The 23,990-nt window shown below is 40.5% G+C and overlaps 1 protein-coding gene and 2 long non-coding RNA genes across 3 annotated transcripts; 2 read left to right on the forward strand and 1 right to left on the reverse strand.

Annotated features, from left to right (window-relative positions):
- Positions 1–46: 46 nt before the first annotated feature.
- On the forward strand, positions 47–11,219 carry LOC100695805 (serine protease 27). Its single transcript, XR_002058781.2, has 6 exons — positions 47–201; positions 577–597; positions 7,767–7,929; positions 8,940–9,202; positions 9,289–9,437; positions 10,353–11,219. It is a non-coding gene; the product is annotated as a serine protease 27 (long non-coding RNA).
- LOC109197673 (uncharacterized) lies at positions 1,646–5,134 on the reverse strand. Its single transcript, XR_002058782.2, has 3 exons — positions 4,747–5,134; positions 3,559–3,648; positions 1,646–3,163 (listed from the first exon to the last, which is right to left on the reverse strand). It is a non-coding gene; the product is annotated as an uncharacterized LOC109197673 (long non-coding RNA).
- On the forward strand, positions 9,240–23,783 carry LOC112846383 (uncharacterized). The gene is made up of 3 exons (XM_025905850.1): positions 9,240–9,252; positions 19,429–19,431; positions 22,048–23,783. The coding sequence occupies exon 3, from the start codon at positions 22,311–22,313 to the stop codon at positions 23,160–23,162; it is 852 nt and encodes a 283-aa protein (XP_025761635.1). The 5' UTR covers positions 9,240–9,252; positions 19,429–19,431; positions 22,048–22,310; the 3' UTR covers positions 23,163–23,783.
- The last annotated feature ends 207 nt before the right edge of the window (positions 23,784–23,990 follow it).

Consider the following 23,990-nt stretch of genomic DNA (forward strand, 5'->3'; position numbering starts at 1 on the left):
CAACATCATACATTTAACAGCATTCATACCATCTGTTCAAACATTAACATTGAAGCGTCAGTGAGTCAGGCTGGGGGTGGAGCTGAACACAAGATTTACAGTATTTAACACCTAAAGCGAAATTATAGCCAGCGTAGTCAACAATGGCCCTCCAATGGTTCCTGTGCTTTTTCTCTGTGATGATCATTCTTTTTGGCAAAGGTGAGAGAGAAGAATGTATTTCTATTTGACTATTAAACACTTTTATTTTTACACATGAAATGTGGAATGTTTAACTACAAATACTAAATAATTAAAAAAAAAATCTATCTGCCTGTATTGTTCTGCAACACGGGAGATAATGTTTTGACATCATTCAATTCTGCTCTTCTCATCTCTGTTTCTTTCTTTATTTTCTCTTTAAAATTTCTAAGCAATATACTAATTATGTAATTAAGTCAATTATATGAGTACTTAGTAGTTATTTTTTAAACCGGTAAAGTAATTTCACATAAGTTGCAATTGAATAAAAATACCTACTCACTATGGACTAATCATGATGTTTTGATATATTTGTCTTTGTGTTCCAATTTTCAGATGTTCATTCACAGCAGCCTGGTAAGCATCCAAGAACAATTCTGAAAGTTTTTCATACTTAAAATAAGGTACTTTAAAAAAAAAAAGGTTATTTTGTTTTATTTTATTTTATTTAAACGTACACCAGTGGGAATGCCAGTTAATGTCTGACGTGGATATGTGCCAAGGTAGTCAAGGCAACTAAAACGATGAAAATCCCTTTTGTCTAGTAATCTGTTGAAATTTACAGTATAAATGGTATTAGTAATTTACTGTAAGGTTGAAAATGCTCAGTTCCAATGTCAACAAAACAAAATTTGCCATCTTATACAAAGTGAGAACAAAGTGCTGCAGAGGGGGTACAGCACTTTCTCCTCAGACTGCAGGCTTACTTGTGTCTTCTAGAGTATTTAAAAGCAAAGTGGGTGGCAGAGCCTTCTTTTATAGTACCTGCTCCTAGTTTTGATTGAGGAGAATGACATTCTCTCTAATTTTAAGATTAGTCTTCACACTTCCCTTTTTGACAAACTGTTTCTTCTTCCTTAACCGTTTATAAAGCACCTTGCATTTAATCCTTCGTTATTATTAACCAGTGTTGGGTAAGTTACTTTAAATTCAGAATCAGAATCAGAAAGGGTTTTATTGCCAAATGTTGAGCAGGTTTACAACATTAGGAAATTGCTGCGGTACTTAGTGCAAACATACTGTCAGTTAGTAACTTAGTAGTAACTTAGTTACATTAACTTAGTAACTTAGTTACATTACTAGTTACTTCTATCAAAAGTAACTCAGTTACTTCAAGCTACTCGTTACTTTCAAAGTAACTAGTTACTAGGGAAAGTAACTTTGGTTTTACTCAGAATTCTCTTGGTGATGTGCTGCTTGCATAACCCGGATACCCAGCCAGACTGCCAGTCTTCTAGCTTGCTTACTTGCCACAAGTGCACTGTGCCACCTACCAATAGAAAGAAAAAAATTATGTGCATATTTCCACGAGAGAAATCCCACGCCTGGACCATCGTCGACTGCCGCCATGATTCTAACCTACGTCACAGCATCATGTGCGCTTTTTACATCCAACACAAAAACTGCACTCTAAAAAAAGATCTGCTGGCTTAACGTAAAAAAATTAAGGTAACAATTTGCATGGATCTTTTTAAGTTACTTCAGCTTAGCCACTATAGCGTAAATGCCACAAGAGTTCTCTAGTTAGGTAAACTCTATTCCTTACGTACAAACAACATGATTTGCTTTGTCCTCTACAAGCTTAATTAAGTTGAACCAACTTATTTTTAATTGTTTAAAAATTACTCCATTTAGTTATTAAAACTTATTTTTTTACTTTTATTCTACTCAGAAATATCCATGCAAATTGTTACCTTAATTTTTTTGAGTACTAATAACTTACAATAACTTATAACTTACAATTATACAATAAATTACACATTGAAATTCCAGTTTTATGATCAAACTGTTTATTAGAACACCAGTCCACCATTCCAGAGTCATTGACATTTCAATAGCAGACAAAATTGTTGCCTCCATAAAATAAATGACACAAAACACCCCTGTAAATCTGTCTCAAAAAGACTGAACATTTTGACAGTCATGCTCTGATTCAAGTTTGTTTGTGTTAAAGTGATAGTTTAGGTTTTTTTAAGTATGAAGTACATTGTGAGTGTATTACACACAGTAGACAGCAGTCAGCACATTCCTGCCACCGACACGCACGATAGGTTCAGTTTGTTTGTGTGACTTTGGTAAATCTGAACTAACCCGAACTAACACCAAAGTCACCAAATAACACAATTACACTTACTGATCAAGGCAGCAGGAGACCAGCAACTCCTGTGTGCTGTCAGGTAAAATTGCTGTTTTTGTCCATGGACGCTGGTGGGCCAGAGCGATTGAAACAACAAGCAGTAGAACTTCTCTTTCCTCACAGAAAAGGCTGTCTGATAGCAAAATAAAGCAGTAAACATATTCTTGATATAATGTACATTTAAACTGACATCAGTTTTATTAGGATGGAGGCTCATCTTGCGTGCCGGTGGCCCCCGTCTGCTTCTCCGTAGGTGGAGCTTACTGCCTGCCATCTACTGTGTGTAATACACTCACTATACATATGTACCTCATACAGCCTCACTTCAAAAGACCCGAGCTATCCTTTTAAAGTGCATTATTTTGAACTAGGTGTACTTAATGCTCAACGCTCAACTTTACACCTACTGCCTACTGTACAGTATGTAACACAACACATTGCAAACAACAGTGGAACATTTCCCGTTTAATTTGAGGATAGCCTCACTCTTCACATTTTTTAGTACAACAGTTTACTTTTTAGTGACATTACCTTAGGACTGGCTTTCAGATCATCCAGCTCGAGGAATATCTTTTGAAACACTTCAAAAGTGTTTTTCAGTTCTTTTGGGTAGCTGAGGTTGAGTGCATATATCAGCCCCATTAGCAAGGCACAGGCTCTGGGTACATCCAGGTCTGCTAGGACTTCTGTTCCTTCAAGTATGATCCTTGCGCTGGCTGGATCAGACGTTGTGGCACCTCTGGTTACAATCTTCATCACTTCATTGGTAATATCCCCGCCACCATCCTGGTAGGTCAGAATCAATATAAATGTTTTAAGTAATCATACTTATACATGAGAGTAACATAAAATAGGGCTGCAACTAACAATTTTCTCGATTATCTGATTAGTTGTTTGGTCCAGAAAATGTCAGAAAATGGTGAAAAATGTCAATGTTTCTCAGAGCCCAATATGATGACCTCAAATGTCAAACATATTCAGTTTGCTGTCATAGAGGAGTAAAGAAACCAGAAACCATTCACATTTATGAAGCTGAAACCAGAGAATTTGGACTTCTTTTTCTAAAATAATTACTCAAACCGATCAATCAATTATCAAAATAGTTGCCGATTAATTTAGAAATCAATTAATAATAGATTAGATCGTAGCTCTAATACAAAGTATAGTCATGTCTGATATACCTGCTCTTTGAAGAGATCCTCCTCCTTTTCCCTGAGATACACCACTAAGCCACGGATAGCGACCTCTCGCCTTCTCTCCACAGAATCGTCCTGTGAATAAGAAAAAGAATGTCGAACTGCTCTTCGAGGAGGATGGGTTTTTGATAATTACATCCAAAAAAAAAAAAAAAAAAGGATTGACTTTATATGGCCTGAACGGTACCAGTTTAAATTACTTTAACTTGGGTGATTCAGAAGGCTGTAGTACAAACAACTTGTGCTACATCAGCATTACAGTAAATTTTAATTCATTGTTTTTGAATATTCAAGATGAAAAACAAGAAAAATGCTTGTAAACTACTGCAAAGAAATGGGCAAACTACACGCAATCAATATTCACGCTTTTTTAACTATAGTCTTTAGTCTAATCATTATCTCACAGGAAATCCTTATGACATTAAAAGTTGAAACTATGTATATTATTTTTAGTGTTGAGTTTCTCCTAAAAGTTGCTTTATGTTTCCAAATCAAAGATATTTTTTCTTAAGTGATACAACTGCGCTTATGTATCTGCAGTTAACACCCAAAAGAGCAAAATTATATTTTATGTGCTAATGCACACTCAATGTAATGTCATTAAAACAACTAGTTTATGAATGTTACTTGAGATCTTTCCTGTGGCGTTTCTACAACATGGCGTTCGCTTCCTCGCCCGCGTTTTTTGACTGAACTTTGACACAGGCTGTTCTTCAGCTAGGGCTCAATTAACAAACTTCAATCTCACATAAAAATAACTCTAGGACTTAAACATCAAAATGCATCGATGTTAAACCGAATGTATACTCAGTAACCTACATTTGTTTAGTCATGAATGTAAAACGGCCCAGCCTTTTGCTGGTCAAACCTTCATCAACGCTACAACGATTTCAAAGTAGAAAGAAGAAAAACGTGTATTACCCTGTCTTTGCAGAGTTAAAACTACTGCTACAGAAGCTCAGTGTCAATTAACACCATTTGGCTGCCACCGTAAAACAAAACTTAACAAAGACTAATGTTACGGTCGAATTACTTCACAAGTTAGCCAGAAGTGTAACGTTACTAGCTTATCACCACCACTCGCCGAGGAAGAGTTTAGTGTTGTGTAAAAAGGATTTTCTTGTTAGAGTTATTAGCTGCTGTGAATAAAACAAGGCAAAAAATTGTACTCACCACAAAGCTTTAACGTTTGATAACGTTCCGTACAAAATGGCGCTTCTCCGCTTTCTCTCTTTGCCTCCGTTTCTTTCGATCAGTAGTCTGAGAGCACAACATGTCCGGGCGAGTCAGCCTTGTACTCAGCTTTTAAAGGACGCTTACGAGATTTTTAAGTTGTGTTAACTGAATACACTTTCATGTTAAGTTAACACAGAAATGTCTGTTCAAAATCGATATATTACTGAACTAAGACTGTTTTCTTTATTTTCATTTCGACCAACTCATTAAATTAAGTTATCAACTGATTACAATGTGTACATGCAACAAACTTAATTTTTTATGCAGAAAAAGCTATTGATTTTAAGCTTTACTTACTAACCCCATGAATCATTTTTTAGAGTGTGCAGTCATGGTGCTTTCAATTGTACTCAGAACTCGGAAATTCTGCCTTCCGAATAGGAAAATGTAGGTAACACCAGACTGCAGATGAGCAGCATACAGAGCTGGACTGGGACAAAAAATCAGCCTGGGCGTTTTGACGAGAGACCGGCCCACCATTATAGGAAAAATCATAAAGCCTTTGAATGAAAACAAACGTTGTTGTGACAGTGATGTACACTAGTGATGTTCAATTCGTGAACGAATCGTTCAATACTCGAGAATCACTTTACTGACTCGTGAATCATGATTCACAAGCGCAACTGACTCACTGACTCATCAATGTTGCTGTTAGCAAACTAATTCCATTACTAGAAATATATCTAGCTTATAATTAAAATTGTGGGGGAAAAAACAACAGCCAGTTTATTAACAAAAAACATTTCTGCTCTGAACTGGAAGGAAAAACCCTGAGAAGAAGCTCACATCAAGACAATAGCTCCTCGGTTCACAGTAGCATCGTTCAGCTAGCATGCTAACAACACATTTGAGTTACTCACCCCCTCCCTTGCTGTGCTGAATCATAGCATAAGCGAATCACTCAGGACTCACTAACCCCCTCCCTCCTGGCTCACAGCTCAAACGAGTTGAACAAATCACTGACTCGCTCACCCCCTCCCTTCCTGCTACGAATCACTCACTCACTCACCCCCTCCCTCCTGGCTCACAGCTTCTTCTTCTTGGTTGGCAACCAATGTTAAGGCGCTTTACCGCCCCCTGGCTCACAGCTCAGTGGACATTTAGATGAGAAAATATATATTTGACACATTTGAGGAAAATACCAATAAAATAAAATAAAAATAAATAAATGTTCCCTTTAGAATTTTTTTTGCTCTTTTTTGCACTAAAAAACTAGTTGTTTTCTTTTACAATCATTCATCTTAGCAGTAGGATTTACATTAAAAGAGAAACAAATTAAGTTTGAGTGAAAATATACATTTTTGCACTCTCTGGTCAACTGACTGAGTGACTCAAATAACTCAAGAAACCCGATTCACTTTGGTGAGTGACTCATTAAAACTCGATTCAGTAAAAAGAATCGAATTTACCATCACTAATGTACACTGTTTTGATTGATGTATATGTATCAGTCTATCAATCGTTTGTTGTAAGATTCAGATAATTATTTTTTTAAAGCTATACATTTTTAATGAGATTAAGAAAGAAAAGTATTTCTTTGTGCCCCCCTTTCCCTGTTAATGCCCTACCTGCCCCCTGGCAAAACTTTGCACAGTTACCAGCTGTCAGCTACGTAAAAAAAAGGATGCTGGTGTTATTTGTCTCTCAGAAACAGCTCATAACTTCCCTTCAACTCATCCATGTCACCTAAAAGGTAAACCTGTTTCTCCATCACCTGTTCAGCTCTGATGATTTAGTAAGGACATCTCCTGGTTTCATCTTCATGTTTCCCTCTCACCACATATCCAAACTGATATCATGACCAGCAGCTTTTACAGCTGTGGCTCCAGCAAACATCAGCTGATACTAGAAAGTAATATTAAATAAATTCTAACAACAGCTAATCAAGGTTAAACGTGCTGCCATTGTTTAACGCGACCTCCGCTGGTTTCTTCTTTCTGACGCAAAGTGGGCGATAAACAAACGAGAGAGAAAAGCCGATCACTGATCACTGATCAGTTTCATTCTTGAAGTAGAAACAGGAGAGAGAGGGGAGAGAAGAAGAGAAGAAGAGACGCAGAATAACTCCAGCTTTGTGTCTTTTTCATTGTAGCTGAAGTCCGGGACAAACTGTTCCTTTTCACCTCAGTACGAAATGCGCAATATTTTCTCTGAATACGAGACGATTCCGTTTTTTACGGGACGGTTGGCAACTCTAATAATTAACCTTATGAACAAAATAAAGTTGAACATCAGTAACATCATAGCACCCACCCAGCAGCATATAAACTCTGCCATACTAGCTAGTACGCAGCACGAGTTATTGTAACTGACTGTAAAAACTCAGCACAAAGAAAATAAACTCCACCTAAACTTGGTTTATATCTGACTCAGATAGACTGCAGGTCATAACTTCTTACCTAAAGTTCAGTTCACCTGACACTCGGACCGGCGGCCACCTCGGGTCTCTTCTCCTCCTGCCTCCCCTTTCCTTCATCCACCTGCTGGCCTCCACCACTTGCTAATGTTACTGTGGAAGCTCCGCGATAGCCACCACAAGAAGTAACGAATAACGAGCCTATCTAAATCCCAGTAACAATTAACGCGTTCCTGATTTTGGCATAATAACTAGTTACCGTGCTCGTTACCACAATAATAACGTAGTTACTGTAACCCGTTACTTAATAACCCGTTAGTCCCAACACTGTTATTAACCTCTGGTTCTCTTATGTTCTTTCAACTTAACCTGAACAATTTTGCACTGAAATATCAGGAGAGGCCAGTCCAATCACAAAATACCTCTTTGTGGTTCATATGCAACAAAGTTTTTTTGAATTTACGTCTGAAAATAACATCAACGTGAAACATCACCTATCAGAACTCTTCATGAGATGTTATTCATGTGTGAATGTGTATAGTTTTAATGCTCAGGCTTATGAACACATTCAGTATTTAACTGCTGTGTTTTCTTCTGTCAGAATGTGGCAGGGTTAATAAAAATGGCAGAATCGTAGGAGGTGAAGCTGCAACCCCTGGAAGTTGGCCCTGGCAGGCATCTTTATCCAATAATGGCTTTTTTTTCTGTGGAGGGTCTCTAATCTCCAACCAGTGGGTGCTGACAGCTGCTCACTGCATTACACCGTAAGTCAATGCTCCAAGTGTTTCTGTGTGGTGGTGCAGTGCTTAACGCCTGTTGGAGGTTTCAACCTCTTTGAGTAGAATTTTCATATTCTTCCTGTGCCTGTGGGTTTCTTCTACAGGCAACACTTTTTTAGGCTAAATAATGTTTTTTTCTAAATTGGCCTTGGAAGCCAGATTTATGACCGTGTGTCGTTCTCTGTGTAGCCTGTGACAGACAGGTGACCTGTTCGGGATGTAAGACGATGGATGTAATTTCACAGTGATTTTAATAGTTTTTCTTCATAACAAAATGTTGTTTTCTTTTTCTGAAAGTAGTGAAAGGACATTTTTAAAGTCCCACAAAATTCATTGCATACATTTACTTAAAATAAGCCCCAACAGTGTAAAGTAATTTCTCCACTTAATTTTTGACTTTATTATTATTGTTATTAATATTATTACTGTTACATTTCCAGTTGAAAAATGCTGTGGAAGTTAATGTGTCATTTGGTTATTTAAACTAGTTATAGTTAACATTGTTGTGATAATCACAGTGAGACCCATTTCACAATTGGTAGTAACACATATCTGAATAATGAAATTTGATCAAACTGTGACCACACTGAGTAACAGCCAGAGTCAGGTGAGAAACTTAATACCAGTTACGTCTTTCTGTCAGATGTGAACCTACAATCAGCAGCTTGCTAGTTTAGGATAAAGGTGTAAAGTTGGGAGCCTACTAACTTTGTTCTGCGAAATTATATCAAACACCAGCGATGCACAAATGTAAGCATCACCATTCAACTCACATGCACACTCTCATGCAGGGATAGAGGAAATGCCTATCCATGAAAATTGTGTTCTTTGACTAAAACATGTTTTCAGTGTTTCAATAAAATGATTCAATTACAATATGTTCATTATCAAAATCACACAAGCATCTGTGACTACCTTGTTGTGCCCATAGTTCAATGATAATGATCACTATGCAATGCTATAAAAATAACTATATATTTTTTCTTTCACTCAAGTGCTGATCTTTCCACCACAGCCGTGACTCTGGGCCACAACACTGCGTCTGGTCCAAATCCAAATAAAGTGACTGTGGACCTTGCAGACATCATCTGCCATCCCGACTACAACAATTCAACATATGAGAACGACATGTGCCTCCTGAAGCTGTCGGCTCCTGTGAATTTCACAGACTACATTCAGCCAGTCTGCTTAGCCTCAGCAGGCAGCACTTTCAACAATGGGACCAGCAGCTGGGTCACTGGCTTTGGTACCCTATATAGTAAGTTATAAAATATTTATTTTTCTTTTATATTGGTGATACATGATTCAGTAAACGTGCCCTTTCTTTTAAAATTTCCCAATTAGGTGGTGGCCCCACCTCAGACACTCTGCAGGAGGTGAATGTACCAATTGTGGGAAACAATGAGTGCAAATGTGACTTACAAAACTTCAAGCAAATCACAGATAACATGATCTGTGCTGGACTGAAAGAGGGCGGGAAGGATTCATGTCAGGTGACTAATTTGTAATGTGGGCACTAATTGATTGCGATGAGTATCAGCTTTTAACCACTCACTGTTTTTCTGTAGTAGTGTTTATGATTATTAACATTATAGCCCTTTTCCACTAGCACCTAATTGACTCATCTCAGTTTTCAGGGTTTTCATTAGGTGGTATCACCTGGCACCAGATTCCTTTTTTTAATACCATGCCAGTACTCCAAGTGAACAAAATCAATACTAAAATGTGACATCAAGAGACTCCATGTCACTTATAGGCCAGTCAGTGGTGTAGCTTGATGACTCATGACAGTCACTCCTTAACAGTAATCGAAGTGCCATTTTTGAAACCCTGCAACAACGGATATGGATACACAGAAACCAACACCATGGTCCCAGAGTATGACAAAACACCATAGACCAAGTAGCAGGTAGAGAATCCTCTTGAAGCCTTCCATGGTTAGTTTGTGTTCAGGTCACTGGACTTTCTGCCATGTTGCTATAATGATCCAATGCAGATGATGCTCTATTGTAAGACAAAATGACAGAAACCGAGTAGAGACAAGGTAAGGAGGTACTGGTGGAAAAGAGGCTTTGCAATGAAGTTCATTTATTCGCAATTCTTTTCACTTAGATTTATTGAATTTATTCTATAACATAAAAACCTTCCCAAAAGTTTTATGATAATTTCTGTCAGTGACATCACAATACTAAATGCTCCGTGGAGCAGCAGGTCAAACTGAAGAGATGTAGTGATGTGTGGGTTAGAGTGTTGGGTGACACTGTAACTAATCAGCAAAAGTTGTGTGTCTGATTGACAATTAACACAAACAGCTCTGGAAACATTTTATACATTTAGTAGAAATTAAGCTCCATGAGATGTTCAACTTATCTTAATCTGTTTTAACAACTTTTACACTTTTTTCACAGGGAGACTCGGGGGGACCACTCGTGACAAAAAACGATATGGGCATCTGGATCCAGAGTGGAGTTGTGAGTTTTGGTGATGGCTGCGCCCTGCCTAATAAACCTGGAGTCTACGCTCGTGTGTCCCAGTACCAAAACTGGATCAGCACCACCGTCACCGGAACACCACCAGGCTTTGTTACCTACACCTCCATGGGCTTTGACTTTGACTTATTCTTCAACTGCCCCACATCAACACCAATCACTGGTTCTACCGATTACCCACCCCCCAACCCCCCATGTGACAGTGAGAGTTTGTTTTGCAGTGGTGAAAACCTGATCCACTTCACTCACTTCACCTCTCTCTGTGTTCTTGTTGTGTTGCTCCAAGTGTTTTTTGGCAGTGGTGGAATGTAACTCAACACATTTCAAGTCCTGTACTTAAGTACTAACTTGAAATAATCATTACTCCAATAGATTTATGGGGCAGCTTAAGTTTCTGGGCACTTCACAAGGGAAACGAAACAGTTATTAGTAAAAATTAGACTAATTGTTGATCATGTAAGAAGAAGAATTGGACGGTTTAAATATTCGGACATGAAAGATTTCTTTACAAATCTGAAAATAGCAACAATTTTTTATCTTCTGTTTCTCAATTACAGTGATTTGCTAATCTTTATCTGATGTATTTTCATGACTTCAGTAAAACTGCACCCTGGCAAATTTAAATTAATACATTTTAAACATTATTTAGTAATTCTCTTTAAATGTTATCATGTTACATATGGGCATTTGTCTGTGGTATGCTCACAGTTTGATTAAATTCTATTCAAATCTTGTTTTGGTATCCTGACACTTTTGATGATTAAAGCATGCAATTTTAAAATACAATTTATTGTGCCGTATTCTTTTACATTCGTTCTTATTTTTTGACATACAACACTTTCACAGACCAAAACCTGATGATGAAGTTTGCACAGAATTGCAAATCAAACATGCAACAGACAGGCACCAAACTGAGAAAGTATGTAAAAGATGGAAAAAGATTCCAGGTCTGGAAAGTGAAGTCAGTGTGGCCAATGGCATAAATCTGCATTCTTTATAATGGCCACCAGGGGCTGATAACGGTGATTTATGACGCTTGGAGTCTTTCCCACCTCCCACCTGGACTACAAGTACTGACCAAAGTCTGTGCAGGGATTGTTTGTGTAATGCCAATGACATCTGCATTTAAGTGTTTGATTCCCTGAGATCAGTACGTGGTGACAGATCAGAGCTCTGGGTGGGAGGATAATCCACATGTTTAAATCCGTTAAAATACACAAGTAAAGTAAAGTAATATGATTTATTTTGAAAATGTAAAGGTTCTTTCTATTGAAATAGACCTATTCATTCAAAACCACAAATGAGAAGAGGGGGTATTTGTCAACAAAATTTGGAGTCATATAAATAAATAGTATTTGTTGATGAGTTGGTAGGACTATCAATCAGTTTCTAAGTATCAGTGTTCTTACATTTTCTTTAAATTAGAATGCCTCGAAACGTATTGTGCAACATACCTTTTCCTCATAGAGAAGCAACCAATATTATACATTTAACAGCATTTGTACCATCAGTTCAAAAAGTAACATTCAAGCACCAGTGAGTTTGTTTAATAGGGTTCAACATTTCAAACTTAAATCACATAGTTTCATTTTTAATTTTGTATCAGAACCAGTCTGCTATTTTTTCTGATGCTATGATGAAAGAATAAGAGAAGATGAGAAACTTAAAAAAAAATGTACATATGTGTGTGGGGCATTAGAGACAGACCCGACCACAGGCTTATGCTTTTCAGCATTAATCCCAAAAAGTTGATTCTGTAACATTTTCAGTGGGAGAAACGTTTCGTCACTCATTAAAGTGACTCCTTCACTCTCAGCTGACTGTAGGTTTTCCAAATCTTATTAACAGCCACAGAAACAGCAATTCGAAAAACAATATTACAGACGTAGAAGCAGAGCAACTACGGACAAAAGTTTCAGCCGGTCCAAGCAATGCATCCAAAATCACCATGGAGGAGAGGAAAGCACTCACATCACTTAGTAATGGCAACAACATTATCATCCTTCCGGCAGACAAGGGTAGGTGCACAGTATTTCTAAACCAGAAAGACTATCATGAGAAAATTTTGTCACTGCTCAGTAATGAAAATACTTATGAGCCCCTGAAACGAGACCCAGGAAGTGGTTACAGGAAGAGGGTGATAGACTATCTGAAGCAGTTAGAACAAGACAAGGCTATTGACCGGACCTCATACCACAGGCTGTACCCAGGGGAGTCTACACCAAGTCTGTATGGTTTACCGAAGATACATAAACAGGGTGCACCTTTAAGACCGATTGTCTGCATGATCAACTCTGTCACTTATAACATCTCCAAGTTTCTGGATTCGATCCTCAACCTGCTGGTGGGCAGCTCTGAACACCACATCCAGAGCACTTTGGATTTTGTTGAGAAGGTGAGAGATGTCATGATGGAGGCAGATGAAACCATGGTTACGTTACATCTCTCTTCACTTCCGTCCCAGTCACGGAAGCGTTGAATGTAGTTCGTATGAGATTATAGGATGACCCCAACTGCCGCCTGCCCCCTATGTGTGGCCATCATTTTTACCAGCTCCTCCCTTTGCTGGCCTGGTCCTGTGTCTGACGCGCCCCCCTCATTACCACAGTAACATATCCATGGCAGACCCAACCACATTTTACTGCTTTTAAGCATATTTTATTCACGGTTGCTGTTTAGAAACACACACACAGCTGCAGCGTTTCAGCCACCAGCTGACCACATATCAACAACAACAACAACAACGACATGATAGGACCCAGTACAGATTTTAAGTAGATGGGGCATGATTATGGATACCATGCAGGTGTGCCCGCCTTCCCTGCATGGCACTGCAGACCACTCCCTGCCACAAGAATATAAGCAGATAAGAGGAGGAACATGCACAAAATTGTTTTATTAAGTAAATACAAAGAGGCAGCACACCAAATCATCAAGCAATTAAAGTAGAATTATTCAATACAGACAATTTATATTAATGTTTTTGACTTTATACCTACCCTTGCTTTATTGTGCAGACTCATCACAGAAAATCCTGTAGCCCAAATTCAAGAGTGGAGAATAGATTTGTAGTAGGAACCATTCTGTTCAAGCCATGCTTAGAGTAATATGTAACCTGTTAAATGCGCTTTCATATCATAAGCTACTGGAAAGCACAAAAATCATCCATGAAGTGCATGGATGCAGGCTGGAGTTTCATATTTTAATATCAGTCTAACACACTGTTTTATAATGTGAAATCACCATCAGGGAATGCAGGCAAACAGAAGCTACATTGGCTTTTTTTTTCTTTTTTTTTTTACTTTGACTGGATGTCCACTATATGTTTTTGCTCTCTATCTCTCGCTCTCTCTCTTGCTGTCATCATCCCTGCTTATTTGCTAAAACAAAAGCAGGGACAGACTTATCAACTTATTACATCTGGAGTCTGTGTGTTATCTTTTATCAAAATATATGTATTAATATAAGTATTATACTAGTATTATAATTATTTCCACTGTATATTAATAGTGCATAAGACTGCAAAGTGAATGGTAGCTCTAAAATAAACAAATATTTTCTAAACTTCAGTTATACCAAATAGTTTTTAAAAATCCAACCATATATGCTTAATCATCTCCAACACCCTGGAGAATTTAGATGCTCTCCAAGACTACATCTACCAGTGCGTTACGGCTATAGTTATGAGCAGGGGTGATTCTAGGATCAAAGCTTTGGGGGTGCTGAGCACCCAGAGAGCTGCCCAGCCAGGCAAGATAAACTTTACTCGTCACGATGAGACTTCTTCCCTGTCTCTGTCAGTCCCTGCATCCTTAAATGTCTCCAGTTGTCCCGAGTTCTCTATGACTGTCTCCTTGGTGCATTTAAACCCCTGTTCCTCCCTGTCCTCGTCCTCTGTTGTCTTCATCTCTGTTATCAGTCATCATAATTTTACCATCTCTGTGCAAGTCTGCAAATTTCTTTATTAAATCATAAGATTCTTAAATTCATCAAGTCTCTCTGTGCCTGGGTCCTCATCACAAAACATGACATCACTGTTTTGTACATTTTAACACAATTTAATCCCCACATTTGTGAAAGAAAAGCAAAACACTTTTTTGAAAAGTCTGTAACAAAACCATCAAATCAGATCAAGGTTATTTAAATGCTGCAAACGAAGAATAGATTGGAATTTTAAAAAAAATACATATCCTAACCTTAATTACTGGGGGAAAATGATGAATGATGATCATAGTGAGTAAAAAGTAAACTGAGTGCATTTTTTGGACAGAGATTCACTTTTAATGTGTGTGTATGTATAATATAATACAGATACATAAAAATACACTCCAAAAATAGAGTCCTTGAAATATACAAATGTACAAAATATTGATAAAGAAAATTATAAAAATGGAGGCAACTTTGCCTATGGTACAATGTATACAATGTATGAAAAGATCTTTACTGCAGATACTACTATGCCTCTGCAGATTTTTTCTTTTATTTTAACCTATGTCACCTCACCTTGAGGTTGGGAAATCTGTCTATCACTTTTTGGTGGTCAACTCTCTCAAGCAGTTTAACAGTTTGTTTTGCCTGTCACTGTTCCCTGTCTGTTTTCTTACCTGGTTCTTCCTGACCTTGTACTTTCTCCTCACGTTCCCCTCTTTCCTCTCTCCTTCTTTGGACTGACAATCATACACAAATAGATTGTATTCAATTAGATGAAAAAATTACATTAATATGAAAAAAAATATTATTAAGATCACTAATAAGAAAAGTCCTCTCTCAGTGTACTTTCAACCAAAAGGCAAATAACCAAACCACATGAACATCTAATAAAAGATATAAATATTGAAACACTGATCCAACATTATCCTTTATTGACGGATCATTCGTTCTTACACTTTTACCTGAATGTTGCTCCTGGGGTTAATATCGGCACATATGACAAAATAAGCAGCTTCTCTCATTCCATTTCAAACAGCACAGTGGTAACAACAGCAGGCTACGGACAATTTTAAGTTTTAGATTTTAAATAGGCTGTATAAATTTCACTGGGAGCAACAGGACGGTCAAATGTCGCTGATTTTACTACAGAGCAGGACGGATTGTAGGGCAGCAAACATCGTCGGAAAACACGTTTCCAACACTGCAGGTTACCTGGGTGTAATGTTTTTCAGCTAAAAAGAAACTCCTACCTAACTATATACAGAGTAACTGAAGGTTAAATGCAGCTAATATGTCCTGTTTTAAGCCAGGCGCTTCCACCTCCGCTCCACTGCATCTCAGCCACCATCGCTCTGGCAGCAATGGCGCTAGAGCTAGAGCAGGGGAGAGGCGAGCTGGAACAAACCATTTGAGGGGGGGGTATCTATACTTTTGTTGTTAAAATGTTACGTCTCAACCAAGTACTGAATGCTTTTTATATTTTTAGTAGTGTGTCACACAAACAGCAAATATTGTCAAAAAAAGTAAGAAATCTTTGGGGGTGCTTTGATTCATTTTGGGGGTGCTGAAGCACCCCCAAAAATGGGCTAAAATCGCCCCTGGTTATGAGAAAGGCCCAGCGCACTTCCTCCCTGGCCAAAAATGAGATGCCGTCCTGTAAAAGAAGTTGCCCGGCACACTCCCCTGGTATAACATCACCGTCCGGCAAAGACTTTGCCGTCATCCTGGAGTCAATCGATAAGCAATTGTCCAGCTTCGACGCAAGGTTTTCCCTGGTGGAGATTCTACAACAGGAATTTAAATCCCTGAGAGAATTTTAAGGTCTACATTTACAAGGGATATTGGACGATAGCTTGAGGGATATACAGGGTCTTTGCCTGGTTTTAGCAGGAGATTAATGTTTGCAGAATTCATATTTGATGGAAGTCTCCCCTTTTCTTTGATTTCCAACAACGTTCTGTAAAAAATTGGTGCTAGAATTGTCCAGAATTCTTTGTAGAATTCTGCAGGAAAGCCGTCTGGACCTGGAGCCTTATTATTGAGCACACTTATCAGTGCTTCTTGGAGTTCTCCTGGCATCAGTGGTGAATCCAGTGCCATTGCTTGAGTGTCTAATAGTTTTGGAAGAGTTATGTTGTCCAAAAACTGATCAATTTCGTTTTTAGATGAGTTTTTACTTTGCGTAATGTTCTTCTTATGTATCAGTGTTAAAGATACAGGAGCATGATCGCTGACAGCTATAGGGTGAATCTCAGTGTCTGAAATATCACTCACTAGTGAGCTGCTGACCAAAAAATAATCCAGACGAGAAAAAAGTATATTCCTTACTGTTGGGGTGAAGGGAGCGCCATGCAAAGACCAAAGTCGCTCATATACTGTTTGATCATATTTGTGGACTGCCAATTACGCTGAGTTCCTGCTGTATTGAGCCTATCCATTTCTTCATTTAGTCCAAGGTTGAGGTCGCCCCCAAGAACAAGTGTGCCATCTAAGTGTTCAGAGAGTGCACTGAAAAAAACCGTGAAAGAATGAGGGATCATCAACATTTGGACCGTATACACTTACAATACATAGCTTTTTATCAAGTATAGATAGTTTAATGATTAAGAATCTGCCCTCTGGATCTATAACTGTATCAAGTACTGTGAAATTAATATTTTTATGGATTAAAATTGCTACCCCCCTTTGTCTAGAATTATAACAAGCTGAGAACACATTAGGAAACTCAGGTGTTTTAAGTTCTTTTAAACCTCTAAGAGGTCTGTGGGTCTCTTGTAAAAGGACAACATCTGCCTGTAGTTTTTTGAGTTGGTAAAATATTTTTAACCTCTTTTCTCTGGAGCCAGCTCCATTTACATTCCATGTAACAAACCTTAGTGCGCCCACAGATGTGTTTGTATAACTAGGGATGCTAGGAAAAAAAAAAAATGTCTGGCAAGATGCTCCCTGAATCTGACTATGTGTGTGCATATTTACTAATATGAGTACGCTTGACTTAAGTGTGTGTATCCTATACGTCCCTGTGTCTGATTGATGTAAATGTGCTTACGTTGAGCGCGTGACTGTGCGCGATCGTGCTGTGCGTATGTGTCAAAATAAAGGATGTTGTTTGTGGATGAGTCTGGAAGCAGGTGATCGAAGCAGTGAAAGAAAATAAAAAGAAAGACACCAAGGACAAGGGTGAGCAGCATAAAAAAGAGGGGGGGGGGAGAGAAAAAAAAACGAGAAGAAAAAAACCCGGAAACATTCCAATTAAACCACTGACGAATAGTGACGGTGTTAATGATGCTATGATATCACACTTAAGTTGTTATTTGATATTGGTAAGTTAAACAGATGTTAATACAAGTTAGTGTGAGTGGATAGAAGAGTGTAGTGGATTCTTATCTGGTGTGAAGTTAATACAGCCACGGAGTGATGCCGGGGTCGTGGTAAAGCTGTCCATCCACGTAGAGCCGGTCCACGGCGATGACAGCGCGGGAGCCCTTCTGGATGAAGCTGCATCGGGTTGGGAAGAGGACCCTGCGTCGTTCCAGGATCTCTTTTGGGAACTGGTCATTTACGCTGAAGTCTGTTCCTTTTAATTCCCTGCCCCGACTTTTCAACTGTTCCTTTTGTTTGAAGTGGTAGGACTAGTTCTCCCGACCGCTGACCGCATGGGGCCGATGTGATGCACTCTATCAAACACGATATTCTTTACGGTGTCCTCCGGCAGCTTCAGGAGGGTTTTGATGAAGCTTTTCACCATAGTCTCCGCGTCTTCTCCAGCGGATTCTGGAATACCAGAAAACACAATACAATTATCTCACATGCCACAAGATTGTAGATCAATAACTGTCTCTTTTATTTTTTTATTTTCTCTATTTAGCTGGGTAACGTTTTCAGTGAGACATTTGACCGACTTCCTTAGCGTGGCATTTTCAGCAGCAAGCGTTTCCACCTGCTGATGGCTGAACTCCAGGGTTTCTCGCAAAGATTTAAATTCCCGGTGTAGAATCTCCACCAAGGACAGCCTTGCATCGAAACTGGACAAATTTGTCGATTGACTCTAGGATGTCTGCTTTTTTTTTTTTTTTTTTTTTTTTTTTTAACCTGTCCCGTTTGGTTCTTTTGCCATCAGAATTATTGTCTAAAGGCGAAGAAAGATGCCCAACGGATTTACTTTACCAAATGGACCATCCCAGCCTTGCCGTAATGGTCCATCTGATTCACCTTTTATTGTTTATTTTATTTTCACTTGCTGAATATGGGACAGACTTGACTGGTGGAAAGAAAGGGGAGAAAGAAAGAGGGAAAGAAAATAAAAAAAAAACACCTGAGAAGAGGGACGGGGAAAAAGGGCAAAAAACAAAAACCAACAGAATAAGCAGACAAAAAAAAAAATACATATCGATCACCTGGATCACCTGTTGAGAAAGAAAAAAGAAAGCAAGCAGAAGAAGACAAGAGTAATAAACAAGATCACAATGATATATGGGAATATGACAGTAAATACTAAATATTAAACATTATGGTGCAGCACGTGAGATCGACAGCGCACAGTGTGCTTTGAGGTAGGAGCCCAAAAGGGTGTAGTTTGTGTGTGTGATCACCCGTGTGTACACCTGTGAGCATGAACGCGCTTGTTTTTAAGAGGTTCCTTCATGTAATGATCTGCTAGAGGGTGTGGGGGGCCACTGCCCCGACCTCCAGGGCATGAAGCAGGTATGGAGGAGATCAAAACTCCAGACATCCAGAGGTCCCCAGAACACAAGAGACCAAGGAAGACCAACAGAGGGGCAGCCGCGCCACTATCCCAGAAAGAGCTGAGGAGAGTCCCAGATGAGGGGTCACTCAGCAGCCGCGGAGCAGAAGCCAGGGGGGTTGCAGTGACGTGCCCGTGAGCTCCGCCGGCAGCCAGCTGTGCCTGAGTGACCGAGCCCCGGGCCGAGGGCACCCCATCCCGAAGTGGCCCGAGCGAGCCCCAGGCTCCAGGCCCCGATAAGCAGCCGCCAAGGAGTGAGCCGGTGGGTACCTGGACCCCCACCCCCGGACACAAAGAACCACCAACGCACCGATGTCTGAGGGCGTCTGCCACCGGCAGGGGAAGTGGTGGGGGGAGATGGGCCTCCAAACCTTGGAGGGCCTGAGATGTCCCCAGAGAGGTGGGGTCTGATACCCAACCTGACATATAGACACAGACAAACAGGCACACACAGATAGGATGTCTGCTATATCTTTGCCAGCTGGCGATGTTATGCTGGAGGACTCTGCCTGGCGACATCTTTTCGATGATGGCGTCTCAGTTTTGGCCGGGGAAGATGCACTCTGACTTTTCTTCATTACGAGATCCTGGAAGCACTGATCAATGTAATCTTGGAGATCCTCTAAACTCTCCCCGTTGTTCTCCAGGGTGTTGGAGATGATTTAGACAAATGTTTTTAGTTATAAGACAATTGATAAGTGTATTTGGTAAAATTGAAGCTTAAAGAAATTTGTTCAATTCTAAGCTACCATTCGCTTTAATTTTCTGCCAAAATCTCCGGCGCCTGACGTCAGTTACAACATGAGTCGCTTACCTTGTCCGTCACTTACCTGGTCCATCACTTACCTGTCCCCCTTATTATTTTTTCTCAATGATTCCAAGTAATCCATCACCAGACTGGTTTAGATCTCTGGAATTGTCAGTAACTAAATTCCTTTGGAAAGATAAACCTGCACGTTTTAGTTTAAAAATGTGACAAACGACCAAGGATAAAGGAGGACTAGATCTGCCTAACACTACTTCTTAGCCAACAGGCTACGATTTATCTCAGGATGGTTAAAACATACTGTGGCAGGGTGTGGTTTGTTGGTCAGCTGCAGATGAGGCATGGAACAGTGGGTTCAGGTGTGGTGTTAGGGCAGGCCAACACACACCTGAGTCCATGAGCTGATCATGTTTTCCCTATAAAAGATGACAACACATCACATCAGCTCCTCTCTCGAAGCATGCTGGGAGTTTCCTTGACTGAGTTTTCAATTATCCCGTACAAACATACACCCATTTTGAACTAGGGGTGGGTTTTGATAATCGATTTATCGATTAAAATCGATTCTGGCTTGGATAACGTGATATCGATTCATTAAAATCCTGAATCGATTTTTTAATATAAATTTATTTTGCCCCAAATGCCAGAATCTCAGGTTAAACCTCAAAAAATTTCGAAAACCACCAAACAGCTAAAACAGTAAATGAGAGCAGGTACACGGATTCTGCACAAAGATGTAAACACAAAAGCGCTGACCCGCCGACGGATCACAATCAGTGAGCTTATTTCACCCGATGGCATGCACACGGTCGGGGCTGAATGTTTCGGCGGGTCCGCGCTTTGTGTTTACGCTTTTTTTGCGCTCGATTCTGAAGCTTTAGGTTTTATCTCTCTCCAAACAATATTGACCGAACCAGCAGCAAAAAATCCAAACTACGCTTCACATAAACATCGTCATGGATTCCCTCTTACTTTTGCTGTTTTGCTTCCACCACGATAAAATGACACTTCATGCACAGCTCTCTCTCTCTCTCTCTCTCGCACTGCATGCTGGGAGTTTGATGGTGGTGAATTTGGTGTGTCTGAGTGCGAGTGTGTGATTTTTTTTAGCTGAATGTTTTTTTTCCCCCCGTTTTCTTGCTGTGTTTATTGTATGATCGTTTCATAGCTGTTTGTGGTTGTGTAGTTTGTATTTCAGTTTGACAGGGATGGCGTCCAGTGGGACACTATCCCTGTCTTTGAAGCGTGGAGTCAGGGTGGTGCCGCAGCCGAGCACCACTGTCGAGCAGGTGTTGTTGGCTGTAGGTGAGCGGGTGGGGCATGGAAACATTTCGTATGCTTCACGTATGAATAAAGCGGTTGTCATATTTTTGAAAGAGCAGGGGTTTGTCAATCAGCTTATAGAGAGTGGCCTGTATTTGAATGATGAATTTATTGCAGGTTTCACCCCTCGCAGTGCCCTCCACTCGGATCACTGTGTCGGGGGTACCTCCGTTTATTCCCAATACGGCTTTGGAGCAAGTACTGAAGCGCTTTGGGAAATTTGCAAGTGGCTTCCGGACAGTGAGTCTGGGCTGTAAGGATGCCAAGTTAAAGCATGTTCAGTCCCTTCGGAGGCAAGTGTTCATGTTTTTAGACTCCCCCACACAGACACTGGATGTCTCCTTCCGTGTCAAACATGAAGAAGGGTTCTACATGGCGTATGCTTGTTCTGGGAACATGAAATGTTTTGAGTGTGGAGATGTGGGTCATAAGAAAATAATGTGTCCTCACAGGCAGCTTGCAGCGGGACCTGCTGTGGATGAGGGGGTTAGCAGGCAGCAGGCGCTAAACGTGGCTGCGCCTCCGGCGCGGGGTGAGACTGCTGCTGCCCCGGCTGAGGCTGTGCCTCTAGTGCGGGACGAAGCTGCTCTTGTCCCGGCTGAGGCTGTGTCTATAGTGCGGGGCAAGGCCACCATTGACCCGGCTGGAGCTGTGCCTCCAGTGCGTGGTGAAACTGCCCTATCTAAAGAGGACGCTGCACCCTTGGTGCGAGGTGAGGTCGGCTTTCCTCCCGTGGACGCTACGGCATTGGTGTGGAGTGAGGTGAGTGATTGCATGACTACAACCAAGTCGAAAGAGAGGGTGGGGCAGCTACAAACTGTGTTCCTGAGGAGTTTGGAAGGGGAGGTAAGTGGTAAGTGACGGAAGTGACGGACAAGGTAAGCGACTCATGTTGTAACTGACGTCAGACGCCGGAGATTTTGGCGGAAAATTAAAGCAAATGGTAGTTTAGATTTGAACAAATTCCTTTAAGCTTCAGTATTACCAAATACACTTATCAATTGTCTTATAACTAACAATATTTGTCTAAATAATCTCCAACACCCTGGAGAACAACGGGGAGAGTTTAGAGGCTCTCCAAGATTACATTGATCAGTGCTTTCAGGAACTCGTGATGAAGAAGGCCCAGTGTGCAGCTTCCCCGGCCAAATCTGAGACGCCATCGTCGAAAAGACTTCGCCCGGCAGATTCCCACGGCACAACATCGCCAGCCGGCAAAGATATTGCCGACATACTGGAGTCAATCGACAGGCGATTGTCCAGCTTCGACGCAAGGTTGTCCTTGGTGGAGATTCTACACCGGGAATTTAAATGCTTGCGAGAATCCCTGGAGTTCAGCCAGCAGCAGGTGGAAACGCTCGCTGCTGAAAATGCCACGCTAAGAGAGTCGGTGAAATGTCTCACAGAAAATGTGACCCAGCTCAATAGAGAAAATAAAAAAATAAAAGAAACAGTTATTGATCTACAAGCTCGTAGCATGCGTGATAATCTGGTATTTTCTGGTATTCCAGAAGCCGCTGGAGAGGACGTGGAGACCACGGTAAAAAACTTCATCAAAACCCACCTGAAGCTGCCGGAGGACATGGTGAAGAACATCGTCTTCGATAGGGTGCATCGCCTCGGCCCTATTCGGGCTGCGGGCCGGGAGACCACGTCCTATCGTGGCCAAATTCGGCCACTTCAAACAAAAGGAACATGTGAAAAGCCGCGGCAGGGAATTAAAAGAAACGGACTTCAGCGTGAACGACCAGTTCCCCAAAGAGATCCTGGAATGACGCAGGGTCCTCTTCCCAATCCGATGCAGCTTCATCCAGAAGGGCTCCCGCGCTGTCATCGCTGTGGACCGGCTGTACGTGGACGGACAGCTCCACCGCGACCCCGACATCACTCCGTGGCTGTATTAACTTCACACCAGATAAGAATCCGCTACACCCTTTCCCCATCCACTCACACTAACTTGCATTAACATCTGTTTAACTTACCAGTATCAAATCGCATCTTAGGTGTGATATCATAGCAGAATTAACACCGTCACTCTCCGTCAATGGTTTGATTGGAATGTTTCCGGGGTTTTTTTGTTTTTTGTTTTTTTCTCGTTTTTTCTTCTCTCTTTTTTCTCCTCTTGTTTTTATGCTGCTCACCCTTGTCCTTGGTTTCTTTCTTTCTTATTTCTTTCTTTCACTGCTTCGATCACCTGCTTCCACACTCATCCACAAACAACATCCTTTATTTCGACACATACGCACAGCACGATCACGCACAGTCATGCGCTCAACGGCAGCACATTTACATCAGTCAGACAGCGCACACAGACCTACAGGATACACACACTGAAGCCAAGCGTACTCATATTAGTAAATATGCACACACATAGTCAGACTCGGGGAGCATCTCGCCACACACTTTTTCTCTCTCTCCCTCTCTTTATTTATGAACAAGTGATGTTTTCTCTCCACCTGTCTAAGCGACACACACAGCATACACCCCTAGTTATACACAGACATCTATGGGTGCACTAAGGTTTGTTACATGGAATGTAAATGGAGCTGGCTCCAGAGAAAAGAGGTTAAAAATATTTTACCAACTCAAAAAACTACAGGCAGATGTTGTCCTTTTACAAGAGACCCACAGACCTCTTAGAGGTTCGAATGAACTTAAAACACCTGAGTTTCCTAATGTGTTCTCAGCTTGTTATAATTCTAGACAAAGGGGAGTAGCAATTTTAATCCATAAAAAAATTAATTTCACAGTACTCGATACAGTTATAGATCCAGAGGGCAGATTCTTAATCATT

This window comes from Oreochromis niloticus, linkage group LG3 (genome assembly GCF_001858045.2).
Source record: "Oreochromis niloticus isolate F11D_XX linkage group LG3, O_niloticus_UMD_NMBU, whole genome shotgun sequence".
Lineage (NCBI taxonomy): Eukaryota > Metazoa > Chordata > Actinopteri > Cichliformes > Cichlidae > Oreochromis > Oreochromis niloticus.

What these genes read in the sequence shown, in the direction of transcription:
- LOC112846383 (XM_025905850.1), top strand. Translation starts at nt 22,311, where the DNA reads ATGAAGAAGGCCCAGTGTGCAGCTTCCCCGGCCAAATCTGAGACGCCA.